The sequence below is a fragment of the Podarcis melisellensis genome, assembly GCF_964234715.1.
Source record: "Podarcis melisellensis genome assembly, chromosome: 1".
In the NCBI taxonomy this organism is placed as follows: domain Eukaryota; kingdom Metazoa; phylum Chordata; class Lepidosauria; order Squamata; family Lacertidae; genus Podarcis; species Podarcis melisellensis.
Window position 1 is genome coordinate 109,659,547 of NC_138528.1, and position 24,787 is coordinate 109,684,333.

General features: G+C 40.7%; 1 protein-coding gene across 1 annotated transcript in view; it reads right to left on the bottom strand.

Moving 5' to 3' along the window:
* Window positions 1-418: 418 nt before the first annotated feature.
* FAM171B (family with sequence similarity 171 member B) overlaps window positions 419-24,787 on the bottom strand; it is a 28,984-nt gene continuing 4,615 nt past the window's right edge. Inside the window, exons 2-8 of the mRNA XM_081917394.1 lie at window positions 13,212-13,445; window positions 12,252-12,344; window positions 11,190-11,348; window positions 7,840-8,010; window positions 7,053-7,169; window positions 5,682-5,805; window positions 419-5,187 (exon numbers count right to left, since the gene is read on the bottom strand). Of these exons, the coding sequence (XP_081773520.1) occupies window positions 3,861-5,187; window positions 5,682-5,805; window positions 7,053-7,169; window positions 7,840-8,010; window positions 11,190-11,348; window positions 12,252-12,344; window positions 13,212-13,445 (2,225 nt within the window). The 3' untranslated portion in view covers window positions 419-3,860. The remainder of the gene's footprint in view (window positions 5,188-5,681; window positions 5,806-7,052; window positions 7,170-7,839; window positions 8,011-11,189; window positions 11,349-12,251; window positions 12,345-13,211; window positions 13,446-24,787) is intronic.

The window sequence follows — 24,787 nt, forward strand, 5'->3', positions numbered from 1 at the left end:
TCCAGTAACAAGAAGCCGAAAGCACCAGCCTGAAGATGACGAGTGAGACCTCGTCGAAACGTCGCCTAGACACCCCAACTTTTACACGGGAAGACACCCGAGGACACCAAAACCTGCATTCCTGTACCCGTGAAAATCTACGAAAGCATATATATATACACACACACACACACACACACACACACACACCATAAGGTTCCAGTTCTGTGTACAGCTACTTCAGAGCAAGCGCCACTGACTTCTGTATAAGTGTGTTACTCACTTCTGCATAAGCATGTTTTTTTTGGGGGGGGGATAGCTTTACATGAGCAATTAGCTTTTTCATGAGAAAAGTGCATTGCTAGTGAAATAACAGTGATGCATTATCATGCGAGTCCAGGAATTGTTTTTTAAAGGACCAAGAATCACCAAGGCTATATTTGCAAGTTTTTAAAATATTTTTATAATATTGCATGAACTCTTTTAACATCTTATAAATTTTAAGATACACTGTAGCAATAGATCATTAGTACCATAGCAGTTACACAAACATGATATGCCACCCCTGACAGAATAGAAAAATGGAGATTTTTTTTTAAAAAAAGATTGAGCTACAGAAGGTCATGAAATTGAAATGAGAATTAAATGGAATTCTAACTGTGTCTCAAATAATTAACAAGTGGCAGTGGACTGCTTGTTCTCAGTATTTACAGCTTATAAGTGATGACCAGTATTGGCTTGGGAACACTCAGGCTGGAACTAGTCTTCTGAGATTCTGTGTGGCTCAATGCTGAAAACAGCTCTGCATGTTGAGTCCTTCTTTCCTCCCATGTTACATCCACAAAATGGTAGTTCATGCAGTTGCTGAGAGTGGAGGAAACAATACTAGGCAGTTACTTTTGAAGAGCATCAGCTGGAAAAGGGCACTTGCTCTTATTGGTGAGGCAGAAAAAGCAAGGACAGCTGGGGCTACAGTAGGCAGGATCAGTACTCCTGTATCAAGGACTCCTTTCAGTGGCAGCCACACAACTCTCATGTCTGGTTTCAGACTCTGTTCCCAATAATTGTAGCTCACAGAACTGGGTTCCTGATTCAATTCATGCTCTTAAGCAACCATCTTATGTACGCTTACCCAAGTGTAAGTTTTCTTGAACTAAATAGGACTTACTACTGAGGAACCATGTGTAGGACTGCAGTCTTGGCATACAAAGAACAGAAAAACTTTCCAACAGAACAGCTTATATGTAAAAATACTCATTTTTTACAAAGACACCGCATTTGTTGAAGTACAATAAACTGTTGTGCTTTAAAGTAGAACAGTGTATTAGCAAGTGGAAAATGTACAAATATTTGACAAGTCTTTTATTATCTGCAAAGTTACTTTAAATTTCAGTTGGTAAAACGAATTGATATAAAATTTCAAAAATGCTAAGAATTATCAGAATTGCTTCAGAAATCTTGATTATGAAATGCTTTATTCGAAAGGGGTGGGATGGCTTCAGATGCTTACCAGCAATAATGCTTTTAATGTTTTTCAAAAGATAAAAAAGAAAAAGTTAAAATAAGTTTTAAAATATTTTAATATTCCAAATGTTTAGAAAGTTCAGTACAACTAAACCCAACAAGTGTAAATGTCATAGAATTTGAGGAAAAACATTAATATTTTATAAGGCTGTAATCCTAATATCACTTGGATATAAATTCCATTTAAGTTACTTAGAATAATTTTTCTAAGAAAATGTGCTTAGGATAAGGTTGACATTATCTTGCTCTTAATTTTTTTGTGCATACTCCAAAATCAGTGACAGAGTTAATTGATATATAAGTGGTAGCTTTTTCTGAACAGTGCCAACAGAGTGCAGGTTGTGTGGTGGTCACATGTTTGGGTATTCCATGTGCGTAGAAAACTTAAGAAATCTGAAAATGTTCAGCCTATCCTCTCTGACATGCATTTTTTCTATGTACTTCTTTCCTGTATATATTTTCTTAGTTACATTTCATGCAATCATTTCTTTTGGTACCCCCCTAACTTTACAATAAATTCTACTCCAAGGATGGCTGTTGTCCTATAGGCCAGAGCCACAGCTTACCTTCTTCATATTCAGAAACACCAACAGGTAGTGCTGAAATGTGTTCCTAGTACACAAATTAGGTTAGGATACACTTAGGGTGCATACAGACAAATATACTGTGAATGGTGAGCTAGGAGTGAGCTCAGGAGAATGCTGATCAGTTAGTTCCTGTGGTATCACCCGCTCTGGCTTCCCAGAACCATTTTAAAAAATAACAAAGCACAATGATTTTAAAATACACCAAGAGAAGAAACTTTCATGCTATGTTTTAAGAAACACAGCCCATCTGAAATATGGGAGAATAAAAGTCATACTAGCTTCTACGTAAGTACACTGGCATATTGTTTGCACTGCATAAGTGGAAGGAAGCTAGCCTCACTATACAGGGAGAATGCTTGCTTTCACTCCTGATCTTGGATGAGTCTTAAGACCTTTAGGCCTTGAACCTGGACATTTCTACTTGGAAGTACCTTCCGCAGAAATTAACTGGATTTACTAGATAAATGTGTTTAGGGCTGCAGTTTGTTATTTTCCACAGAAACAGAGCAGAACCAAACAAGTTCAATACAGGTTCTCTTCCGATCTGTTTTCTGGAATAAGAGAAATCTCAATCATAGGTGGCTGCCTAACAGAGACAGATCATTGGGCCATTGAACTCACTGCAGACTATGCTGGTTGGCCCTGGCCCTCCAGGACTTTAGAAAGGAGTATTACCCAATTTTAAGAACTCACTGCACCATATGGTCCTTTCCCCTTCACTTTGTCATGTTGAAAGGCTTGCTTTCAGACTGGAGAATTTGCTTAATACAAAGACTGTTCTGGACTGGCCCTACAAGGCCAATTTTCCCATGCAAGAAAGACATTGGCTAAATAGATGTTATTCAGATAGGAAGTCCAAGAGATTTCAAATGGCTCTTTTCAAGCGGCACAATGGACTTGCAAGACTGGGACCACAGCAAAAAAAGGAGGCACATCATCAAATTGCTTATGTACTACTCTGTCTCTATCTCTTTTAAGGCTATTCAGTAGCATGGGGTTGTTTCTGGAAGAAATGTCTTCTACAAAGCCATCATTTTGGCTAAGTTCAAAATAATATTTATCTTGGACACTGAGGGGCACATTCTGCCCTAATGTACAAACCTAGTTATTCTAAAAATGGAGCACAATTTGGCTCAATACATACTGGAGCAGCACATGAAAAGCAGAAGTCCACATACTTGAAATACCATATGGATAACAAGTCCCTGAATTATTATTTTTGCCCCAAGTATATACAGAGAACAATGCGGTGGAATGTTATACAAGGTATCAAAAAAGGTTCTGATCTTGCATTTTAGATGAAAAACGGCAGCTTTTATCTCACTGCCTTGCAGGACATCTACATCAAACATTGTATGGTAAAATAACCATATCAGACACTGATTTGTTAAAAATAAAATCTTGTTGTTCACTCACTGTGTGCCTCTTCCCTATGACGATGCAACTCAGCAGTGCTTCTTCCTTGTCAAATGTCCGATTCCAGAGCACAGAATGAAGGTTGCATTTGGGCTTCTTCTGCAGTATGTGTGCGCACCCCAACAGATGTATCCCAGCACATTTTAAAAACCAGAAGCTTTGTTCAAGTAATTGCTGAAAAGCAAGAAGAGCTGGTTTGCACTCTTAGGAAGGTGTAACCTTCTCTACGAATTGAGAAATGGAATGTTACCAGATTCTGGCTGTCTCTTATAAACTGAACATTTAAGTTTACAAATAAGACGCAAAGAGCCAAGGGGACACCAGACAGACCAAAATGCAGACATAACTGTAATTTTAATTTATTGGAATAAGTGGCCTCTCTTCTCTCTTCTTCCAGATATTGGTCTTGCTGTCTCTTTTAGTTAGAGGTGGCTTTCCCCGTTTCTTAGCTGGAGGAGGGCTAGCCTCATGGTCTTCCGTTTCTTTCTTCTTAGGCACCTCTTGTGTGTGCTGCTCTATGACTGGATCAGTCCCCCCATCTGGCATGTGCTTCACAGTCTGATCTTCGGGGGTACAAACTGTGGTTCCACTTTCACTACTACTGAGATCCAAGTCTTCCAGGTAAAGGACCTTAGAATGTTGCATGCTTTTGATGAAGGTTTTCTCCCTCTCCAGTTTCCGACTGGGATTATGCTCATTCATGTCCACCCCAGAGTCCAAGCTAGTATCGTTACTCTCAGTCTTCCTGCCCTTCTTGAGGTCTATGAATGAATGCCTCACCTGAGCTATTGGCTTGCCATCCAATGAAACAAACCATGCCCGTGGATGCGGAGACTGTTTTCCTTTTGAAAGCTCCAGCAAGGTTTGCTCTGAAATGCCTTGAAGTTCCGATGAAAATGGTGTCATGACCACGGCTTCGTTTAGCGTCCCTGGAACAGAAACTGACTCGAGCAAGCTATTGGTGTAGCGCCCCCAATTTGCAGCTTGAGGAGATAAGCCTTGCTGGCTATCTAATGCAGCTGATTCATCTCTGGAGGTTGGCACCTGGAGGTGAGAGTGCATGGGCATCTTGGGTAATGTCTGGGTATAACTTTCCCGACTCATTGGCTCCATCATTGGGCTATAGACTAATTGCCCTTTCCTTGGCAAAGTGGCAGACTTGGCAGCATGCAGCTGCTCTGGAGAATGGAAAAGGTCAGATGTTTGAAGGATGGCAATAGGTTGGCTATAAAGATGCACCAGTTGCTCTGGGAGGGGAGTGAGACCATATATTTCCTCATTCATCGAGAGGTAGTGGTTCCGTTCTTGCAAGTCTCTAGCAGGAGAAATGCTGCCACCAATATGTTTTGCTGGCTGTAAATGCCTCACTCCTATACTAGGTTCCAAGGACTGGGGTGAGCTACAGTGAGAATTTTTGCTGGAGAACTGGTATGAAATACCTTCTGTGTAGATTTTGAAACTGTCGCAGCCTTTCCTCTCCTCCCCTTCAGCTGAAGCCCCTCTCTGGGGACTATAAGAGGATAATGTGGCTGAATACAACTGAGACTTGTCATCTGGCTTCAGTGATCCCTTGGAAATGCCAAGGTGATTTATGTGAGTTGTTGATGTTGTCTGGTCCTTTTTGGAGATGTCCCGTTTTGTCATATTTCTCCTCCTCTTTTTTGACTGACCACATGTATCCCTAAGAAAAAAAGTGGGGAACCAATAATGTTAAAGCTCTACCTTGCACACCAGCTGAAATCCTGACTGCAGTTAGGCTGACATCAATGGGATTTAAGCTACCTGTTCAGGAGAGTAGCTTAGATATGTAACACATCCATTTTGTGTCAAATGACACAAGAATTACACACCCTTATAGGTTATCTGCATACCTTTATTCTATTTATAAATGTTGCTTAGAAAACAGGGAAGAGTGGTACAGAGTCCTAGAGCTAGAATCTTCTACACATATGACTACATGAACATAAGAACATAAAAATAGCTGGATCAGGCCAATGTCCTATCTAGTCCAGCAGGCTGTTCTCAGAGTGGCTGAACAGAGGACTGCAGAGGCCATACCTCAAATATCTTTTCAAAACAAGACTGAACCATCATTCCAAGACTCCAATCGACAAAGGATGAAACACATGAATACACTGTGTCATAACTGCACATCACTATAATCTTGTTACTTACCTGCAGTAGCAAAGGAGAACTGCAAAGAACCCAATGATAATGACGATGGTGCCTCCCAATATGGCTGTAAGGAACACTGTGTGGTATGCAGTTATATCCTTAGTGACCGAGGCAATGATGGAGTCTAAATTTATAACCATTAAAAAGGGAGAGAAAAAGAAGGTGATTCCTTGTGTGGCAAAACTGGATCCAACAATATATGGTGTCTTCCCATCATTTGTTTACTCTGTTTTTCCTTAACATTGTGTCACTGGATGTGCTGCTGATTTTTCCAGTCCTCATGAACACAGGGGTGGCTCACATGGACAGAGATGATGTCCACAGTTTAGATCCATGTTTTGGCATTAAGCAGTGCCTATATATACATATATACACACACATTCAAACAATATTGATGGGAATCCTGCCTCAGTCAAGACACCTGAAACGGTGGGCTGGGATGCCTTTTTTCTTATGAGTATTTTTCATGCCTTAAATAATATAGCTCTGTTTGCATATTGTTCGTGTTGGTTTCTTTGTGTTGCCACTGTGCAGTGCTTGGGAGTCACAAGACTCTGTTTTGCATTCCAGAGATTCCAGGCTGTTGGAAGTCTCACGGAAGACAGGAGATGGATGTGATGTTACTGTTTCCTGTTCCTTTGTTTTTCAGTTGTCTCTCTGCTCTCACAGACAGAGCATGTTTATTTCTTTTCTGTCTGCATAGTTAGAAATAAAACTTTGCAATGTAGCTCATATTTCTCGGCTCCTTCCCTGCTGCCGGATACTTTGCGTAATGAGGGAACATGCCTGGAGCCTTATCAGAGGATCAGGTCATTAATCATCATTGGAGACGATTCCAAAGGACTCGACCGGAGGAATAGCTCAGTTGTAGCAGAGGCTCCAACAGTTTGTGTGTATGGCTTCAGTATGAGGCCTTGTTTTAGCCTTGCCTCTAAATCTATCTCTTTCAGTAATCACGTTATACATGGTTGTGTGAGAAGAAAACCCCAGTGGGCAAGCTCATGCTCCCAAGTAGGGGATGCAGTGTGGTTAAGGCACTTTATTGCATGAGGCTCATTTGCAGGGAGGAGCTTGCATGCTGGCCTTTCTTCTCACACAACCACACAGTTACTGGATGACAAAGGTGCAAGGTTTGAGGGCAGGGCTAAAAAGTTGATGATTACTACACAGAGATGCCCTACAACCAAGTAACCTGTGAATCGTACTTATATTTCCACTAGACCAGGGAACAAAGCCTATGATTCCTATTAAATTTGGGAAGGGGGAATTCTTCCCTATCCCATGTTCTGGCCGCCAACTTGCACATAATTATTCTCCTGCTAACTACAACAGCTAAGTTCCAATCACTGATTTCACATTTCCATGGTATACCTCTGGTTCCAGGCAGTGGAGCTGCTATCCAGTAACCAAGACTTGGAGCACTGTATGTCCATACAAGATGATCCTGTGCATCCTTCACCATGCCCAACCCGCGATTCACCCAGGCACCTGGGAGAAAGAAAGGCTTTCTTTTATAAGGGCAATATACCTTTAAATCAAAGCACAATAAGCCCTGTCCAAAACTCTAGAGGTCAGATGTGCCAGTGATGTTTCCAGCTGCATGAATGGGGAATCTGTGACCCTCTTCTATTGCCGGACTCCAGCTCCTATCATTCATGTGGAGCTGTCTTCAAACACTAAAACAGCTAAGACCTTTCCTGTTCAAAAGTTCCAAGTACACTTCAAAGATCTCCATGTAACCGAACAAGATGTCAGAGTGGAGAAACAGCATGTGCTATGAGATATGCCAATTTGCATTTTTCAGGTACTCTTAAAGACATACTTAATTAAAAAAACAAAACAAAAAACTGTCAGGGTTAATCCAAGCTCTCACGTGCCTAGTCATTAGGTTCCTGCTATGTATGAGTGGGACCTGGCGGAGAAAGTCAAGCTACTTTAGTCTCCAGGTGGGGTAGGTAAGCTAATTGTTAACTCTGCTTCCTGCTTTTAAGTATTTGGATCCCTGGAAAGGACATCTACCCGAGGTTGATGGCAGCCTACTTGTTAGCTTCTGGCAAGGCCCAATGACCATATGGTGCTCTTTGTCTTTGACTAAGTGAAAATCCTAAAGCTACACAGCTTCAGCCCTGTGCTAATGCAGAACAGAGAACACACTCACCAGTTTTCATGTCGAAGGTCCATGCTGGGATAGGATCTCCTGCTTTGACAGCACTAGTAGGTAGGAGAGGCAATGTTATCTGAATGGGACCATCTACGTCCAGTTCTTTCCCAGCCGAAAACAGGTTTACACATATTGCAGCAAGGGGAGTTAATTCAATACTTTTGAAACCTAAACATATAAACAAGGAGATGATTTTATTTCAAATCAGTATTCCACCCAGCAGCCAGACTAGTTTGCAGAAGCAAACATTTCCCTCTTCTCCATTATACTTTTTGATTATCTGGCTACTGATACAGAATGGACCTAGACCCATCACCACCACAGTAATAAAAAAATAATTAGGAAAATATGTCTCTACACACGCTCGATTTCAATAGCCATTAGTAGTGGAGGCAGTACAGAAATAAACCACTAGATGGTGATAAAAGGCATCAAAATAAGCTTCTATATTTAGTCTTAATTATTTAATAGTATGACAGCACTTAAATAGTATGGAGTAGCCCTTATTAAGAAACTGCCAGATTACTGGTTCATCTAGCTCATCTAACTCGGCCCTCCAGATGTTTGTGGCCTACAACTCCCATGATCCCTAGCTAGCAGGACCAGTGCTCAGGGATGATGGGAATTGTAGTCTCAAAACATCTGGAGAGCCAAGTTTGAGGAAGCCTGATCTAGCTCATGTTGCTGAACTACAACTCCCATCAGTCCAGTAAATATAGCCAGTGGCCAGGCATGATAGGAGTTGAAGTTCCGCAACATCTGGAGGGCCAAATGTTTCCTACCCTTTTGATGGGCAACTGTGCTTCAGGATTGCAAAGATCTAAGGCGAAAAATCTAATTTGCAGGTGGCAGAATTGTCACCATCCCTCTACAAAATGCAGTATGGTATCTGTACTATGGTTTATGTATCTGAGCACATAGAGTAGGGTAAGTGTACAATCGGTAGCAGGGCAAACAAAATTCAGAAGCAAATCCACTAAGCATGATACTCAGGGACCTACAAAAGATCAGTTCAAAATGAATTTCGAAGATGTGTGGATAGTAAAGTGCTTTTCCACTTTGGCAAACAACAGCAACCGTGGAATGGATAAATCAATGTAACTCGGTTAGCTCAGAACAAACACACACTAATCTGAGAGGCTGAACAATAACCAACCCTTTTTCTAATCTAAGCTTTCTGACATTCAGTTTATAAACATGGGATCTACTTATAAATATGCAGGGCGAAACTGAATCAGAACACTATCATGTAAAAGAAAGAAAGAAAAACAGCAATTAATTAATATGCATGTTTCCCTGCAGCATCTGAATACTTAAGACATCTTAAAATATTAACTGTATCAACTAAAATATTCATTAGCTTAATATATATATATCCAAGTCTTCTGCATTTAACAATAAGAATTCTAATTTCTATGCCCAGTCAAAATGTTGTGAAAACCTTCCAGATGCATGGTGTAATATTACACATTGTCACATTTGTCACTCTCCATTTCTACAAGCTTAACAGACCTGTGCACAAATGACTCATCTTGGCACAGCTTGCAGAGAGAGAGAGAGAAAGGCTCAAGAACAGAATTAAGTATCCGAATCCTTCTCAAAATGTGCACACTGTTAGATGTGGGTCACAAGAAAACTGTCAAATATCATGTATCAATTAACTTCCACCTGCCCCTAGGATAAAAGCTGGGTGTTTTTTAGTTTTTTTGCAGGACCACATAAATAATTTAAAAAGAAACACATCAGAGAGATTTCAGGAGGATCAAGGGGGGAAAATGAAAGCTGCTTTATTTGCTGATTCGTCAGCTGCAAAAGGTGTAGGCATACATTATTAATCCCTGTGTGTCTCGGTGTGTTCAAATACCCTTTGAAAGAGTAGTGATCAGTGGCAGAAATGAAAAAAACTAGGCAGCCATTTATTGTTTGTTTATTTTAAACATCAATGATTATCATTCATTATACAGCTCAATAATGAAATCATTTTTTTTGGGGGGGGGTACATTGGGCTAAGAGAAGGATTCCCACTAGTGCAAGGGGAATTCCAACCCCCCATTCGGGGGGGCATGCCCCCAGAGGTATCTCCATATCTGCTCTGAAGGGTTGGAAGCAACATCCAGAACAGATTTAGGGGATGCCTTGAAGGTTCTGTTGTGCAAGGAAAGAGCTTGGGCTGACGGAACCTTACTCTTAGCACTGGTCTGGAATACAAGCCACACACTGTGGCACAGAGACTTAATTCAAAACAAAACAAGGGAGAATACACTGAAACTTTGGTGAGAGCACTACAGTGTACAAGGAACAAAACTAGGACCTTCGTACCTACGGGACTGCCTCTCCTGGTACAGCCTACGGAGGACCTTACGGTCTACAAATAATAACACCTTGGAGATCCCAGGCCTCAGAGAGATTAGACTGGCCTCGGCCAGGGCCAGGGCTTTTTCAGCCTTGGCCCCAGCCTGGTGGAACGATCTGCCACAAGAGATCAGGGCCCTGCGGGATTTGACATCTTTCCGCAGGGCCTGCAAGACAGAGTTGTTCCTCCAGGCCTTTGGTCAGGGCTCGAGCTGACTCCCCTTTTCTTTTTGTATAAGAACTAATATGAAAGAGGTCTCCCAGCATTCTCACAGGCCCATATAAGATCAGTGTAAACAGTTGGGCTGATGAGCATTTAGTGTTCCCAACCCTAACCCTGCGGAAAGCCATCTAATTAGACTTTAATTTGATTTTGACCTGTTTTTAGGAGGTAATTTAATTATTGTTTGATTTTATACTAATGTTATACATTTGATGTTAGCCGCCCTGAGCCCAACTTCGGCTGGGGAGGGCGGGATATAAATAAAAGTTTATTGTTGTTGTTTAGAATACAGTATTCTACATTGACATTTTTCTTTCTGTAAATGATGTGGGGATCTTGAGTTGGTAAGAATTTGTACAATGGCACTGTTGCCAATATAAATGGAGATTTTAAAATTTCTATAGTTATTGGCCAATCAAAGAAGGTGCAGACAAATAACTTCCCTCCTCTCTTGCAACAAGCTGGGGATGACAAAATCTCTGCCAGCAACAAATGTAGGGGTGTGTGCTGGCTCTGAGCATACCCCAAATTACAAGGTGAATCAAGGGTGATTCAGGGAACGTTCTCGCAAGTTGGATCACACAATTAACAAGTCTCTGAGAAAAATCAGAGACTCTTTACACTTCCAAGGTGGATAAATTGTTATTCAGCTACAGTATTACATTTCAAGTCCTAACCTGTGGATCTAAAAACTATGCCGCTAATGTTTTAAAGGGATAGTCTTCAGATCCTTGCTGTATATCTTCAAAAGCTAGTGGAAAATCTGACATACCTGACTTATTTAAAAGAATTCCAGTTGTATAAAGAAAATGGTCCACTTTCAGAAACTGCTGTGGCACTGTAAGGTAAGCTGTAACATTTGTGATATGGTGGTTCATAGGAAGTTTTATTAAATATTTTGGAAACTGAACACTTGGTTGAGATTTGGCATCTGAAAAAGAGGAAGAATTCAAAGCCAGCAATTTCACAGTGCTTCTTTCAAAGAGTTAACACTTTTGATTGGCAAAACTTTTAACTGGCATTCAAAAATTAATGTTCAAGCATGAACCACTTGCACCTCTTATCAATGTGCATCTTATATGAGCATTCAGGTAATATGCTACATTTGGGTGTTGAGACCCATAAGAGTATCTTCGTATAGAACCTAGGCTTCTATCTATTCCAGACTCTCAATACAGTATGTCTAACAAATGAATTTTAAACTCCCTAACTATAACCTTGTCATACCACAGATACCCATGCCATCCAAACCTTAAATTGTGACCTCCTAATTCCAAATTTATTTTATTTCTCAAGGTCACCCACTTCTTCATCCAAACTAGGCAACTGGCTGCAAAGTACAGTTTCAAGTCGGACAGTCCCAATCCTCCCCTTTCCTTTGCATCTTGCTGTAAGGGTAAAGGTAAAGGGACCCCTGACCATTAGGTCCAGCCGTGGCCAACTCTGGGATTGCGGCGCTCATCTCGCTTTATTAGCCGAGGGAGCCGGTGTGCAGCTTCCGGGTCATGTGGCCGGCATGACTAAGCCGCTTCTGGAGAAGCAGAGCAGCGCACGGAAACGCCGTTTATCATCCCACCAGAGCGGTACCTATTTATCTACTTGCACTTTGACGTACTTTTGAACTGCTAGGTTGGCAGGAGCAGGGACCGAACAACGGGAGCTCACCCCATCGCGGGGATTCGAACCGCCGACCTTCTGATCAGCAAGTCCTAGGCTCTGTGGTTTAACCCACAGCGCCACCCGCATCCCTGCAACTTGCTGTACTTTCAGTTTAACATGTTTTTTTACCTTTCCACAAAAACTTAGATAAATCTTTAGTACTGCTATTACTTACCAGATAGTTTCCCAGTAATCAAAATTGTATCATCAAACAGCCATATATTTGCCTGGCTTTGGGGGAACAGTGAGAGTGTGACTGATGAATATACTGTGGGAAGACAAAATAATAGGAATATATTACTAAAATGGTTTATGTACTGGAAAAGAAAGCTAGAAAAAAGACAGACAGTTCTGCAGAGTGGTAAAATTGAGGACACCACAGTGATGGATACAAAAGAGGACTGGTATTTCACATGGAAACAAGGAAATCAAAAGCCTTTGTTTCCTGCTGTAAATTTGCAAGAGTTTCTTACTATGTGCAAACTTTAAACAAAACGAGTTTAAACTAAGCAGAGTTTCTCCACTAAGAATATAATGAGGCAATCTGATTAGTTTAAAGTCATCAGTTTCAAAACTATATGCCTACGCACAAGCTGTTATTTTTATGCACTGGTTTATGTTGGGAATTTGTTTTAGCTTTTCTGCTTTGGTATTTTGGAGGGAAAATAATATAACAAAACAGAAGAGGCATTAAAAAAGGATGCTCTAGTTGAGATTTCTGCATTGCATGGGGTTGGAATAGATGACACTTAGGGTGCAACTCTATAATTCTATGACCTATAGCACAGGGTAAGAATTGTGCCATTCCCAACTCATCAGGAAAACACATGATTATCGTTTGAGACAATATGCTCCAGTTTCACAAACTGTTCAGCCTCCTTCAAGATAATCTGTATTCAATATTTGGGGCAGACTTGCATTAATTACAATATTTTCATGGAAGCATTTCATATATATTTTATAACTCTTTCAAGACGGCGGCATTTACCTTTGCAGTTGCATTCAGCACAACATACTTTGTGTGACTTCATTAAGTCACATTCATTTGATGAAAATTAGATGGATTACCAAAAAGAAGGAAGAAAGTTCAAGTGCATTCAGTTTAATAATAGGATTTTAAAAGGGGCTTACTCACTTGGCATTCTTCCAGTCTTCCAAGGCAAAGGTGTTAACATATAACCATCTTTATAAGATGCAATAGTTAAACTTAGACCTAGTTGATAGGGAACTTGTATCAATACTGCTCCATTATTTCCAGTCAGCGTGGAATTTGTTTTTGTGTAGTTGACAAACACTTCCACAATCGCTTGGCTTAAATATTGATGGCTGATGATGTCGTTGACTTGCACTTTCAGCGTAAACATAGATCCTAAATAAGACAAAAGGAGAAAGACAATCCTCAACGTTATATATGCTTGGAAAGCTTGCTAGGGATGGGCTTTCCTAGTTCAAAAGAAAGCTTTTTTTCACTCCAGAAGAAAATGGTCCAACTAAGATATAAGAGCTGGAGACTTTAAATCTGAATTCTTGAGGAAATACACTAATGTAGTTCAAGCAATGGTAACTTGATTTGGAATAATTGCACACATCTGCTTAAAACAGGTCAGGATCAAACCGAGAAGAAAGCACAGTTCATACATTACTGGGTTGTGGACTTTATTCCTACAAATAAACTTGCATTTCACCATATACAGTACACAGGAACGGTTCATACAACTTTCAAAAAAGGAAGAAAAAGGAGAAGATATGGACTGGGCCATTGCACATGCACAGTGCATCCAGCTATGTTGCACATTACAAGAGGTGCATAGTGGAGGGGAAGGGTGAGTATCTAATACACCACCAAGCAAGGTGGACTAAATTTAATCAAGTTTCCCATTTCAAAGCTCAAACATTTCCTGAAGCATACAGTCTCACTGGTTGCTGTAACAATGAAAACATGCTGGTTTGCGTCCAAATAGAGCCTTTATACAATTTAGGATCTTAATCTAAAACCGTTGCTCATATAGGCGTAATACTCTGTAGAGTGCTATCTGCTTAGAGATGAGCCCTTTGCTTGGTTATTTCAACCAAAAGAGCACTAAGGTCCTGAGCATTCATTTGTCATGGGATAGGTTCTCCTAGATTTGTTTAGAAATAGCAGCTACAGGGATCCCTCCTTATTTCCCCTCCACACTTTTCCCACTGGACATCCTTGCCTCCTGGAGGTGCCATTTGCTGCAATGTCTAATGCTGAAATCCTGCACCTGCTTATATAGGAGCAATCCTGACTATTCTATAAATATGGGCTAGTAGGAAGTAGGCAAAATAGCATTTCCCTACAAGACAGAAAGGAAATACCCATGCTCTCTGCATGTCAAGAACCATATACATTCATAACTTGAAAACTAAAGCAACTACCATGCTTTAGTAATAAGAGGGCAAAAAAGAGGAGTGAAATATCATTCTGTGGATTATCCTGTGAGATACGGAATGTCATCTCCTAAAATCTGTGATTGTTTGATAGTCTCTGGATCTAATAGTTTTTATTGCTATATAAGGTGGCTTATATTAGGGACGTGGGTGGTGCTGTGGTCTAAACTACTAAGCCTAGGGCTTGCTGGTCGGAAGGTTGGCAGTTTGAATCCCCAGTGACAGGGTGAGCTCCCGTTGCTCAGTCCTAGCTCCTGCCAACCTAACAGTTCGAAAGCACACCAGTGCAAGTAGATAAATAGGTACCACTCTGGCGGCAAGGTAAACGGCGTTTCCATGCGCTGCTCTGGTTTCGCTGCATTTTAAACTGTATTCTAACTTATATTTTAATCAACTGTTTTTGTTTTGTTTTTGCTTTTGTTTTTACTGTATATATATTCAGTGTTAGCCGCCCTGAGCCCGATCTTTATTTTTTATTTAAAGCTGTTTTCCTGTCCTGGACACATTTTTCACTTGTGTCTTTGGAAATTTATGGTTTGTTTGTTCAAGATCTAAAACACTATCTTACTGAGTAGTGAAAACAGTTATTGTACCAATATATTCCAAGAGGGGATGGTATTAGTGAGTTTTCTTTTTATTCATGACTGGTTGAATAAACCAGTTGTGTAGGAGTGAAAACATGTAGGAGTGCCGTCTCTGCATCCGAGACTGCGTTAATCACTAAGGTGCACGTTTACTAAAGCAGAAAAGGGAAGGGGGTGGGGGATGAACAATGGAATAAAGCAATTTTAAAATCAGTTTAAAAGTTGTTTTGTTTGCTTGTTTGTTTGTTTACAGCCTGCCAATAATCCTTCGACAGAGTGACTCAATTAGAAACAGTAAAACGGTTCACTTTTCCTTGGATGTTAACTCATCAAGTAAACCGTATATGCAATGCTGTCTAACAAGCATTCATGATAATCACTGCTAGCAAAGTGATGAACACTGAAGCAGCAACACAAACAATGGATGATTTTCCTGTTAATTTTTACTGGATATATTTTGTGCCACGTTATACATTACACACAAGTGCATTTATTAACCCAACAGCTACTTCTTCTAAAGAAAAATGGCTTCAGGAAGGGCAATTGGGGGGGGGGGATAAATAGAGGGCAGAGAGGTGAAGGGGGGTGCATCAGTCTTTCCCCATTTGCCGCTTTCCATCTCCTCTCACCCCATCTCCATTCCAAACCTCTATACCTGAAACTGCTTGTCCCTAGGATGTGTGTAATGTTTGATTTGGCTTTTTATCTTACCTCCCCCTTCTCTGCATGCAAGATTTGACATAAAATCAGTCTGGTGATCTTTCCTTCCTTTTAAAATCTCCCCTATTTTGAAAATGCCAGGCATACACTTACGATTTATTTCCCGAAGGCTGCCTCTAACATGCATTTCCATCTCACAAGCAAAGCAGCTGTGAGCCCCCACACTGGGTGATTTGTTTGGTCTTAGCTGACTGAACAACCATCATTTTCCATGTCTCACTATTGCTTCTGTAGAACATGCTATTTCCTGATCAGCCTTATTAGGGATACAAAAGGTGCACTGACCTATAAAGAAGAAATCAGTTATTCCGAAGATAATCAGGCCCTGTAAACCCAGCATGGATAGTGTTATTGTAGGGCCAACAAGAAGGGAATTTGTACTCTACACGGAGTCAGCACACAATATGTGTGGGGGTTTTTTTTGGTTGGGGGGGGGGTTTCCACTCCAGTGGTTTGCCTGAACCAATGGTACCACATTGCCACCATTTAATATCACTTATGCCCTTTCTACCTTTAACTTACCAATAACCCTGGTAAGTAACTGTGGGATAGAGGAGTGGTAGAAGGCCCGGCAGTTACAGTTACAGTGGTACCTCTGGATACCAATGGGATCCATTCCAGAGCCCCGTTTGCATCCTGAAGTAAACGTAAGACGTGACTGCGTGTTTGTGCGTGTCATATTTCACCACTTCCGCACATGATGTCATTTTGAGCGTCTGCGCATGTGCGAGAGGCAAAACCCGGAAGTAACACACTCCGTTACTTCCGGGTCGCCGTGGAGCGTAAACTGAAAATATTCATCCCGAAGCTACTTCAACCCGAGGTATGACTGTACTATATTTAACAAATATATTGATGTTTATTAACTATGAGATTTTGTATGAGATGTGGTTACTTTATGATGTGGATTCTCCTCCCTTGGAGGTTTTTAAGCAGTGGCTAGATGCTTAAATCTGTCATGGATGCTTTAACTGAGATTCCTGCTTTGAACTAGATGACCCCCCCGCCCCGGGCCTCTACCAACTCTATGATCCTCTGTCTCTCAATAGAACAAATGAGTTTACTTGACAAGTCACAGGACTAAGGAAAAATTGGTAGAAGGGCAATGTGTAAAGGCTGCTTTTGTTTGTTAAATTGCCAATTGCATATAAGTGTGCTTTACTTTGATACACAGTCTTTTTATATGACATCGTTACAATATACATTTCAGGAGAAGAAAGTTCTGAACTGATCATACATTCATTTGAATGTGATTTGCAAATCTTGGATTTGAACTTTATAATGCACACAAGCTATTTTAAATCAAGAGGAGAAGACAGGTTTGTCAAAACTTGTTCCTCCCCATGAAAAATGCAGGTCACAAGCCACCACACATCGGAATAATCTTGATATCTTTCTTCAGTCAAATACACCCTAAAGGCTATATTTAGCATACCCTTGCATCAAATTATTTAATTCAGTATTTAGAGCAGGCATTCTCATATTCTTATTCTACGGGGGGGGGGGGGTGTTGGAGTCAAGCCTCATCACAATTAGTGAAAACACAAACGATGGGAGACAGCTGGTACATATTCACTTAATTACTGCTACTGTTCAGTGCTTATTGAGCAGAATGTTAGCTAGGTGTTATACAAATGGAAGCTATCACCAGTTTGGTGGCAGTTTGGTCCTACTCAAAAAATGCTTTTGTTATGTCGTTAGAAATGCAAGTTCAAATGTTACATCTGCAGACCAGTACAATATTGTCCAGTGTAGTTATCTCTGTTTGGGGCTGTTTTGCTTCTCCTGCTAATTATGCTAATTAGGACCAGAAGTCTGCCATATGGAATGCTAGGAATCAGCACAGTCCTTTTGTGGCTTGCAGGGCAGAGGTGGCTAACCTGAGGCCCTCCAGATGTTGCTGGACTTACAACTCTCATCATCCCCGACCAGGGTCAAAGCTGGCTGGGGCTGAGGGGAATCCCTCCTCATTTGCAGGGCCACAGGTTCCCTCTCTCTGAAGTAGTACTGGACACCTGAATCTCCATGCATCACAGACTCAACCAATCCTTTGTCTGAAGCAGCTGGAGTAAACTTCTATTGCAAAGCAAACAGAAAAGGATTTCCCCTCCACTCCCCAGCAGAAGGCATAGGCAAAGTATACAATACTAGCAGTATGATGTAAATAAAAAAAAGAGTAAATGGTGTTCTTTTAAAAGTAATTTCTTTTTGGTCAAAGAGGGTAGAAGGTAGAGGAATATATATATTTTTAAATGAATGCTTTCCATAAACCACGTAAGAGGTTTAGCTGATTGTTTTTTAAATTCTGTTGAATAATAATAATAATAATAATAATAATAATAATAATAAACCTGTGTGTCTCATAAACTGTTTTAATACCATATACAGGAGAGAATAATTTTCAATTGTCCTTTATCTCCAAGGCAAATGCTTTATTTATTTATGGAAAGATCTTTTATCCAGCCTTTCCATTTTAGCAAAAGCACACAAGGCAGCTAACATTCATTAATTATAGAGGCCAATCAATAACGAATTAAGAAGGAATGTTAATTAAAATATTAACAAATGAATGGGGGGGGGGGAGAGAGGTAAAAAAGATTTCTGATAGCAGGCAGCTGGAAGTTACCAAAAGTTAAGAATAATGCCTGCTAGCATAAAAATGTTTTTCATAGGACATTAAGTGAAGTCACCAAACAAATCATAGAACTGTAGAGTTGGAAGGGACCACGAGGATCATCTAGACCAACCCCTTGCAATGCAAGAATCTTTCACCCAAAGCAGGGCTTGAATCCACAACCCTGAGATTAAGAGTCTCATGCTCTACTGAAATCGCTCAAGGGGCAACTGTTCTACAACCCGGGAACTGCCATGGAGACTCCTCCCTTTGGACTCATCATGGTCAACTGCACCTCAAGACAAAAAGGCCTTATTGGTTGGGGAGGATCACACAGAAGGAGCTAATCCCTTGAGTACCTTGGTCCCAAACCATCTGGGGTTTTTAAAGATAAGGAATGGCAGTCTGTTATGAATGGCAAAATTTTGTAGTACCAACACTTCCAAATTTGCATGGGAAACCACATACTGTTGGATGACAGCTCCAATCATACTACCACTGGCTATGTTGGCTGGGGTTGATGGGAACTGGAGTCCATCGACATCTGCAAGGCCAGAGATTTCCCATTCCTGCTTTGCCTAACTATCTCTGCTTTGTCCAACTCTATAGCAAGGGTAGAGGGAGAACACAACCAAGGAACAAACCCAACTCTAGTTGTTAAGTATTGTTTTGCCAGGACTGTGATAAGACAAAGGTTATACTGACCCACTGGCAATTCTGAAGGGTTTTTGTCTCAACCATTACAACAGCTAATGAGTTTTCATAATATACGCTGCAGTAATTTATTCAGGAGACATAAAACAGCTTGGAAGCCTTCCAAAGTTTAAGAATTACCCTGAATATATATGTGTTTGTACCATGAATGCTGCACTAACACAAAAATGGTATTGAACATCTTGATATATACCCAGGACACATTCAGCACTCAATCATGGCCACATAAAGGAGCTTTTTATCTCCTGACTTCATTTTAATGACCTAAAAAGCCAATGAGTTTCTCTATTTTCTAAAACAGCATTATCACAAGCTTTAATGGTGAGCACAGAAGAAAAAGCCTACAGTAGAAATAAAACAAACATTCCTTCACAACCCAGAAGCAACAACTCTTAACAATAAGTAAAATGTGCTACATAAGCACAGGTTTCTGGAGCTGTAATCCCCTACTGTGTAGTAAGTTACAAAGAAAATGTGCATACTCAAGAACTCATTTGATAATAGCAAAGGCATAAATAACCTGTGCTAAGTGATCCTGCATTGGCATTCTTGGGTGAGAACAAAAGAATTACTTTGCTGGATCACTCACAGTTCAACCTACTCCAGCACCCTTCGCAAAATTCTCAGCAACTAACTCAGGAACCTGCACCAGGCATGCAAGATGCGTATCACTGTCATAGCTGAAAAGGAACCCATCACAAAAACTACCTTTGCATTCCTATTACGTTTTGGGGCAGAAATCAACCTTGCAAATAAAACCACAAAATCCCGTCCCCTGAAAATTAACAACCTGCTGGGGTTTCCATCATTTTTCTAGTCGCCTATTCCATTCCTCTGATGGGGGTGGGGGCAGGTACTTTCTCTGGCAGCCCACTAGGTTTCTTTGGTGTGCACAGAAGGCAGGCAGAGCACGCCATCCCCCCTCCACCATGCACTTGGCTGCATGCAAATACTTATCACCTGTGCCCACCAGGCGAGTGCTTAAATGCAAGGCTGGCAGAACTAAGCATTACATGCATCTCGGTGTAAGGAAAGCTCAGTGTCTCAGTTTTATTTGGAAACAGAAAATGCACTGTATGTGTGTGTATATGTATGTGTGTGTGTGCATGTGTATGGTTAATGCTATTCTAGCAGAAGCAGCTGATGGGGCCTTCTTGCACACATCTGTGTGCAATATGGTGGAAGGAATATGTTCTTAGAAGGGGGAAGGCATAGCTCAGTGGCAGAGCACATGTTTTGCAGTGCACAAGAGTCTCAGCTTTAATCCTGGCACTTCCAGTTTAAAGATAATAATAATAATAATAATAATAATAATAATAATAATAATAATAATTTATTTATACCCCGCCCATCTGGCTGGGCTTCCCCAGCCACACTGGTCAGCTTCCAAATAAATATTAAACTACTGTAATACATCAAACATTAAAAGCTTCCCTAAACAGATTTAAGTGACGGAGGCCTGATCTGTGCTGCCAGTCAAAGTTGGAAGTACTGAGCTACAGGGGACCAAGGGTCGGACTCAGTTTAAGACAGCTTCATATATGAATGCTGGAGGGATGGAGTAGGGAGAGAAACATAATTTTTGTCAATAAAACTTTCCAGTGAAGGCTAGGGGCTATTTACAAGCAAGTAAATAGAGGAGACTGCTTCCTGCCACCACCACCAGAAAAAGAAAACCCATCAAGGCTAATGCCTTAAATTCTAGGTTTTGGCTGAAAAATCATTCCAATACTAATCTAAGCATACCAGGGTGTAAAAGGCAGCACCCCTTACCACATTTTTCATGGCAAACTGGCTATCTGTCAATGTTGGAGGAGTGCAGTAATACTAAAACAAATGTATGGCCAGGACCTACTAACAGATGGCATAAAGCAAGAACCACCATATGGGGCACGGTGTCCACAAGTATCCCTGGAGGTTAACGGAAGCTGAAGCTCTGATCAGCAACAATTAGGTATGAAATATATAATGGAGTACAAGCTCTTCCAGTTCCCCCCCTTCCCTTTCAGTGACAAAGCATGGAAACAAGCCGCATGAGACAAATAAGGGTACAGACCAGCTTCCAGATCCAGCTTACTATCACAACTGCTTGTGTGATTTTGCCAACACATTTGGACATTTATTGATTGTGAGTATTATGCAGCAAACATCACCTTACATTGTGCTAGTCAAATCAGGCGACGGCATGCACAAAGCTGGACATCTCTAAAAAGATATTCTATTTTCCAACATCCCCTTTTCCGTTTCACAAATGTTATGTATGAGACACCCACTGTCAAATTAATTCAGGCTCTGCCCATGGAACTTAAAAGCTACATCCACTATAATAAATAATATATGTCCAATAAAATATTTAAAGGCCAAAGTTGATATTTACATGAAAGCAGGCTGATTTGTGGAAACAGTGTTTTCTCTCAACATTGTTCACTAAATTTTTCATAGGAGAATAATCAATGGAGACAAATATAGAGAGGCGCGAATAAAGAAGAGGGTAGGCAACCAATGAGCTTCTCAAAAGAACTATAATAATGTGTTGGCTCCTTACATACAATCGTCGTGAAACAGACTCTGTAATTCAAGAGGAATTATAAACCCAACATTTCAAGGCTGCTTTAAATGCCAAGAAGGTCTGCATACTGTTGTGACTAAAACAAAGTGATTAAGAAAAAAATCTTAACAGAAAATAAAGACTTCAGATAAATAATCAAGAAGCCAAGGGCTCTCCCCCAACAATCATTTATTTTCCACACAATGAAGACATAATGGCTGCTCATTTGTTCTGGCAGATTCAGTCATGGTCCATCAATGTAGCATAGCACCTCAGTTGTGGACGGCTGGAGGAACAGGGGTGTGGGGTGGGGTACAGGGGTGAGGAACCTGTGGTCCTCCAGCTGTGATTGAACTCCTACTCCAACCAGCGGCAGCCAGCATGGCCAATGATCAAGGGTAATAGGGCATTCAAGTCCCAACAACATCTGGAGGGCCACAGGTTAACCACCCCTGGTGTAGTAGATAATGTCACACTTTTGATCAGAGATCTGGGTTGTGCGGCACTGGACCTTCTCTCTCAGGATTAAGAGAATAAAATGGGCATATGTTCTAAACTCCTTGCAAGAACAGCTGCCCACAAATGCAAGATTAATATTATTCACAGATATAGCACTGCCATTGCCCCTGCAGCACTTTTTTTCTGATCCTACGCGCTGCATTGCCACATGGGTTAAAAGAACCCTGAGGACCTTCTTGGCAGGAATTCACAAATGCCATTGCTACTGGCAACCAGGATTCTCTTCCTGGTAACAGCTTTGTGGACAAGCGAAAGACAAGAAACTCCCGAATTAGTCACATAACACAGAACTCACAAGGCGCGCGGGGGGGGGGGGGGGAGCTCTCACTTTGCAGGAGACAGATTCCCTGCCCCAAGTCCAGGCTGCAAGACACATTTTAAATGCAAAGAGCAATCTGTTGCAAATTCGTGTTGCTTCTCCCTGTACATCAATTCAGAATTTTCCCATTCCTCTGCCCTTGGCTAAAGTCTTGGTCCATACTCTAGTAATCTCCTACATCAACCACTGCAACCTTCTACCTTGGTCTTCCTATCACAGCCTTCTCACATCTATCAAAAACTCCCCTGACAACGTTTTTCTACACTGACTCCACAAGACACCCCTTCCTCAAATTCTGTTGCTTGGCTTCCAGCATGGACTTCATGCCCTTACCTTTAAAGGTTGTCATGAACTTACCCACTCTAGTTTTGGTTTTTATTCCTGTAACATACCTGTTTAATAATAATAATAATAATAATAATAATAATAATAATTTTTACTTCCACTCCCCCATTTCCATCCTCAGCTGCCTAAAGGTATCTTGCTTGCTAATAGGGCTTCAACCATCCTCCCTCATTGCCTCCTGTGCTAAAAGTATCTGCTTGAATATTCATGCAGTGCTACCTTTCACTCTTCACTTCTCAAAACACACCTTGTTTTCAAATCAGCTGTAACTAAAGTTAGGTATGTATAACACCATTTGCTCACGTTCAGCTCTTCCTACCTTTGTCTCTCCCTTCCCACCCACCTGTCTTATTTTAAAATGTGAGCTCCTTGCTGGCAGAAATAGGTCTGATGTTTCGTTTATAAAATCATGCAATGCATAATGCATAACCCAAAATAATAAAATTAGGGTGGAGACACAAGAGTGCACGATCTTGTTAAATTCTAGGTGGGAATTCTAGGCAAGGGGGAATTATTCCCCAAGTAACCTAATTGGCATAACTACTTTTGATACAACTCTAAAGTGCAACCATTCCATGGGCAGATGAATGATGTTTTGGTTATGACACAAGATTAATCCTGAGAACAAAGGACAAAAATGAAAGGACAAGACAGGGACATCAATTCAGAAACATAAAGCTCTGCCGTAGAAATAATTTCTTTAGCCCAGAAGAGCATTTTCTGTTACCTTAAATGACTTCACATTTTTGATGCAAGCAATTTATAGTATTTCATTAATACTAGTGGTAACAGAACTGTGGTGTGCAAGGTTTGATATTAGAATACAGTATGTGAAATATCTAGAAAGAAAATGTAGCGGAACATGAAATGCACGTTTTAAAGAGGTATAGGCAATGCAATTCTATTTTGTCTAATCAGAAGGAAATTCCACTGACTGCAGTGGGACGTAAGTGTGCACGAGATTGCAGCTTTAACTTATTGACTCTCCTATATGCTGGCGGTATAAGTATATTCTTAGTTAAATAAATGGATGCCAACTTCAATGCAGTATTAGTCAAGCTTGGCGATTTCAAAGTTTTAGCACTGTTCACTTAATATGAGTATAAACATGTCAAAGCAGATCACTCTCTAGGCTAGGGCATCTTTTTTTTTTTAAAGCAAACTAAATATTTCACAGTACAAATTACCCTAGGAAAATTACCCTAATTTGAAATGAAAAATTTTCATAGGCAAAATTTCCCAGAAATCCCACATTCGTGCCTAGAGGAGGGCTGCCTTGCTGCTTCCCAGCTATAGTATCTGAAATATCTTTGAAGACAGTTCCACGAACACTTTCCAGCACACATAAAATGTCCCAGCCAGACCAAGCTTGTACAGAGGCACTGTTTGTATATACTGGCTTTTTTATAACATGATTGTGCATGCTGCTGCCATCGTTTGCATCACCGCAGCCCCATTTCCCCCCCAGTCTGCCACAATCATGCTAATCCCAGGGGTCACAAACACTGTGCAGCACCCACAAGAAGCCTATTGTTTACACAAAAGGTGAATCCTGCTTGGCCAACAATGTAGCAGAAATCCTGTAGCTGCCCAAGCTACTTGAATGGGGGTCTCTGGGGAGTGAGGATAATAAATAATAACAATAACAATAACATACCCCACCCATCTGGCTGGGTTTCCCCAATCCTTAGTACAGTGTCAAGGTTTCAACAATGTGAATAAAGGCTGCCAGCTCAGAATCCAAAATAATGTGCCAACAGGTAGACATAGAACCTTAGGTCCAATTAAAGTATTAAGAGTAAACAAAATCCCCAGAGAGAAGATGTGTTCAGTTGGGTTGTATGCCGACTTTGTTTAATATAGTGTTTACAATAAAATATACTTCAGTTTTCAAAACACTCTACTCTTTATTGTTAAACTCCTTAACATATTGCCT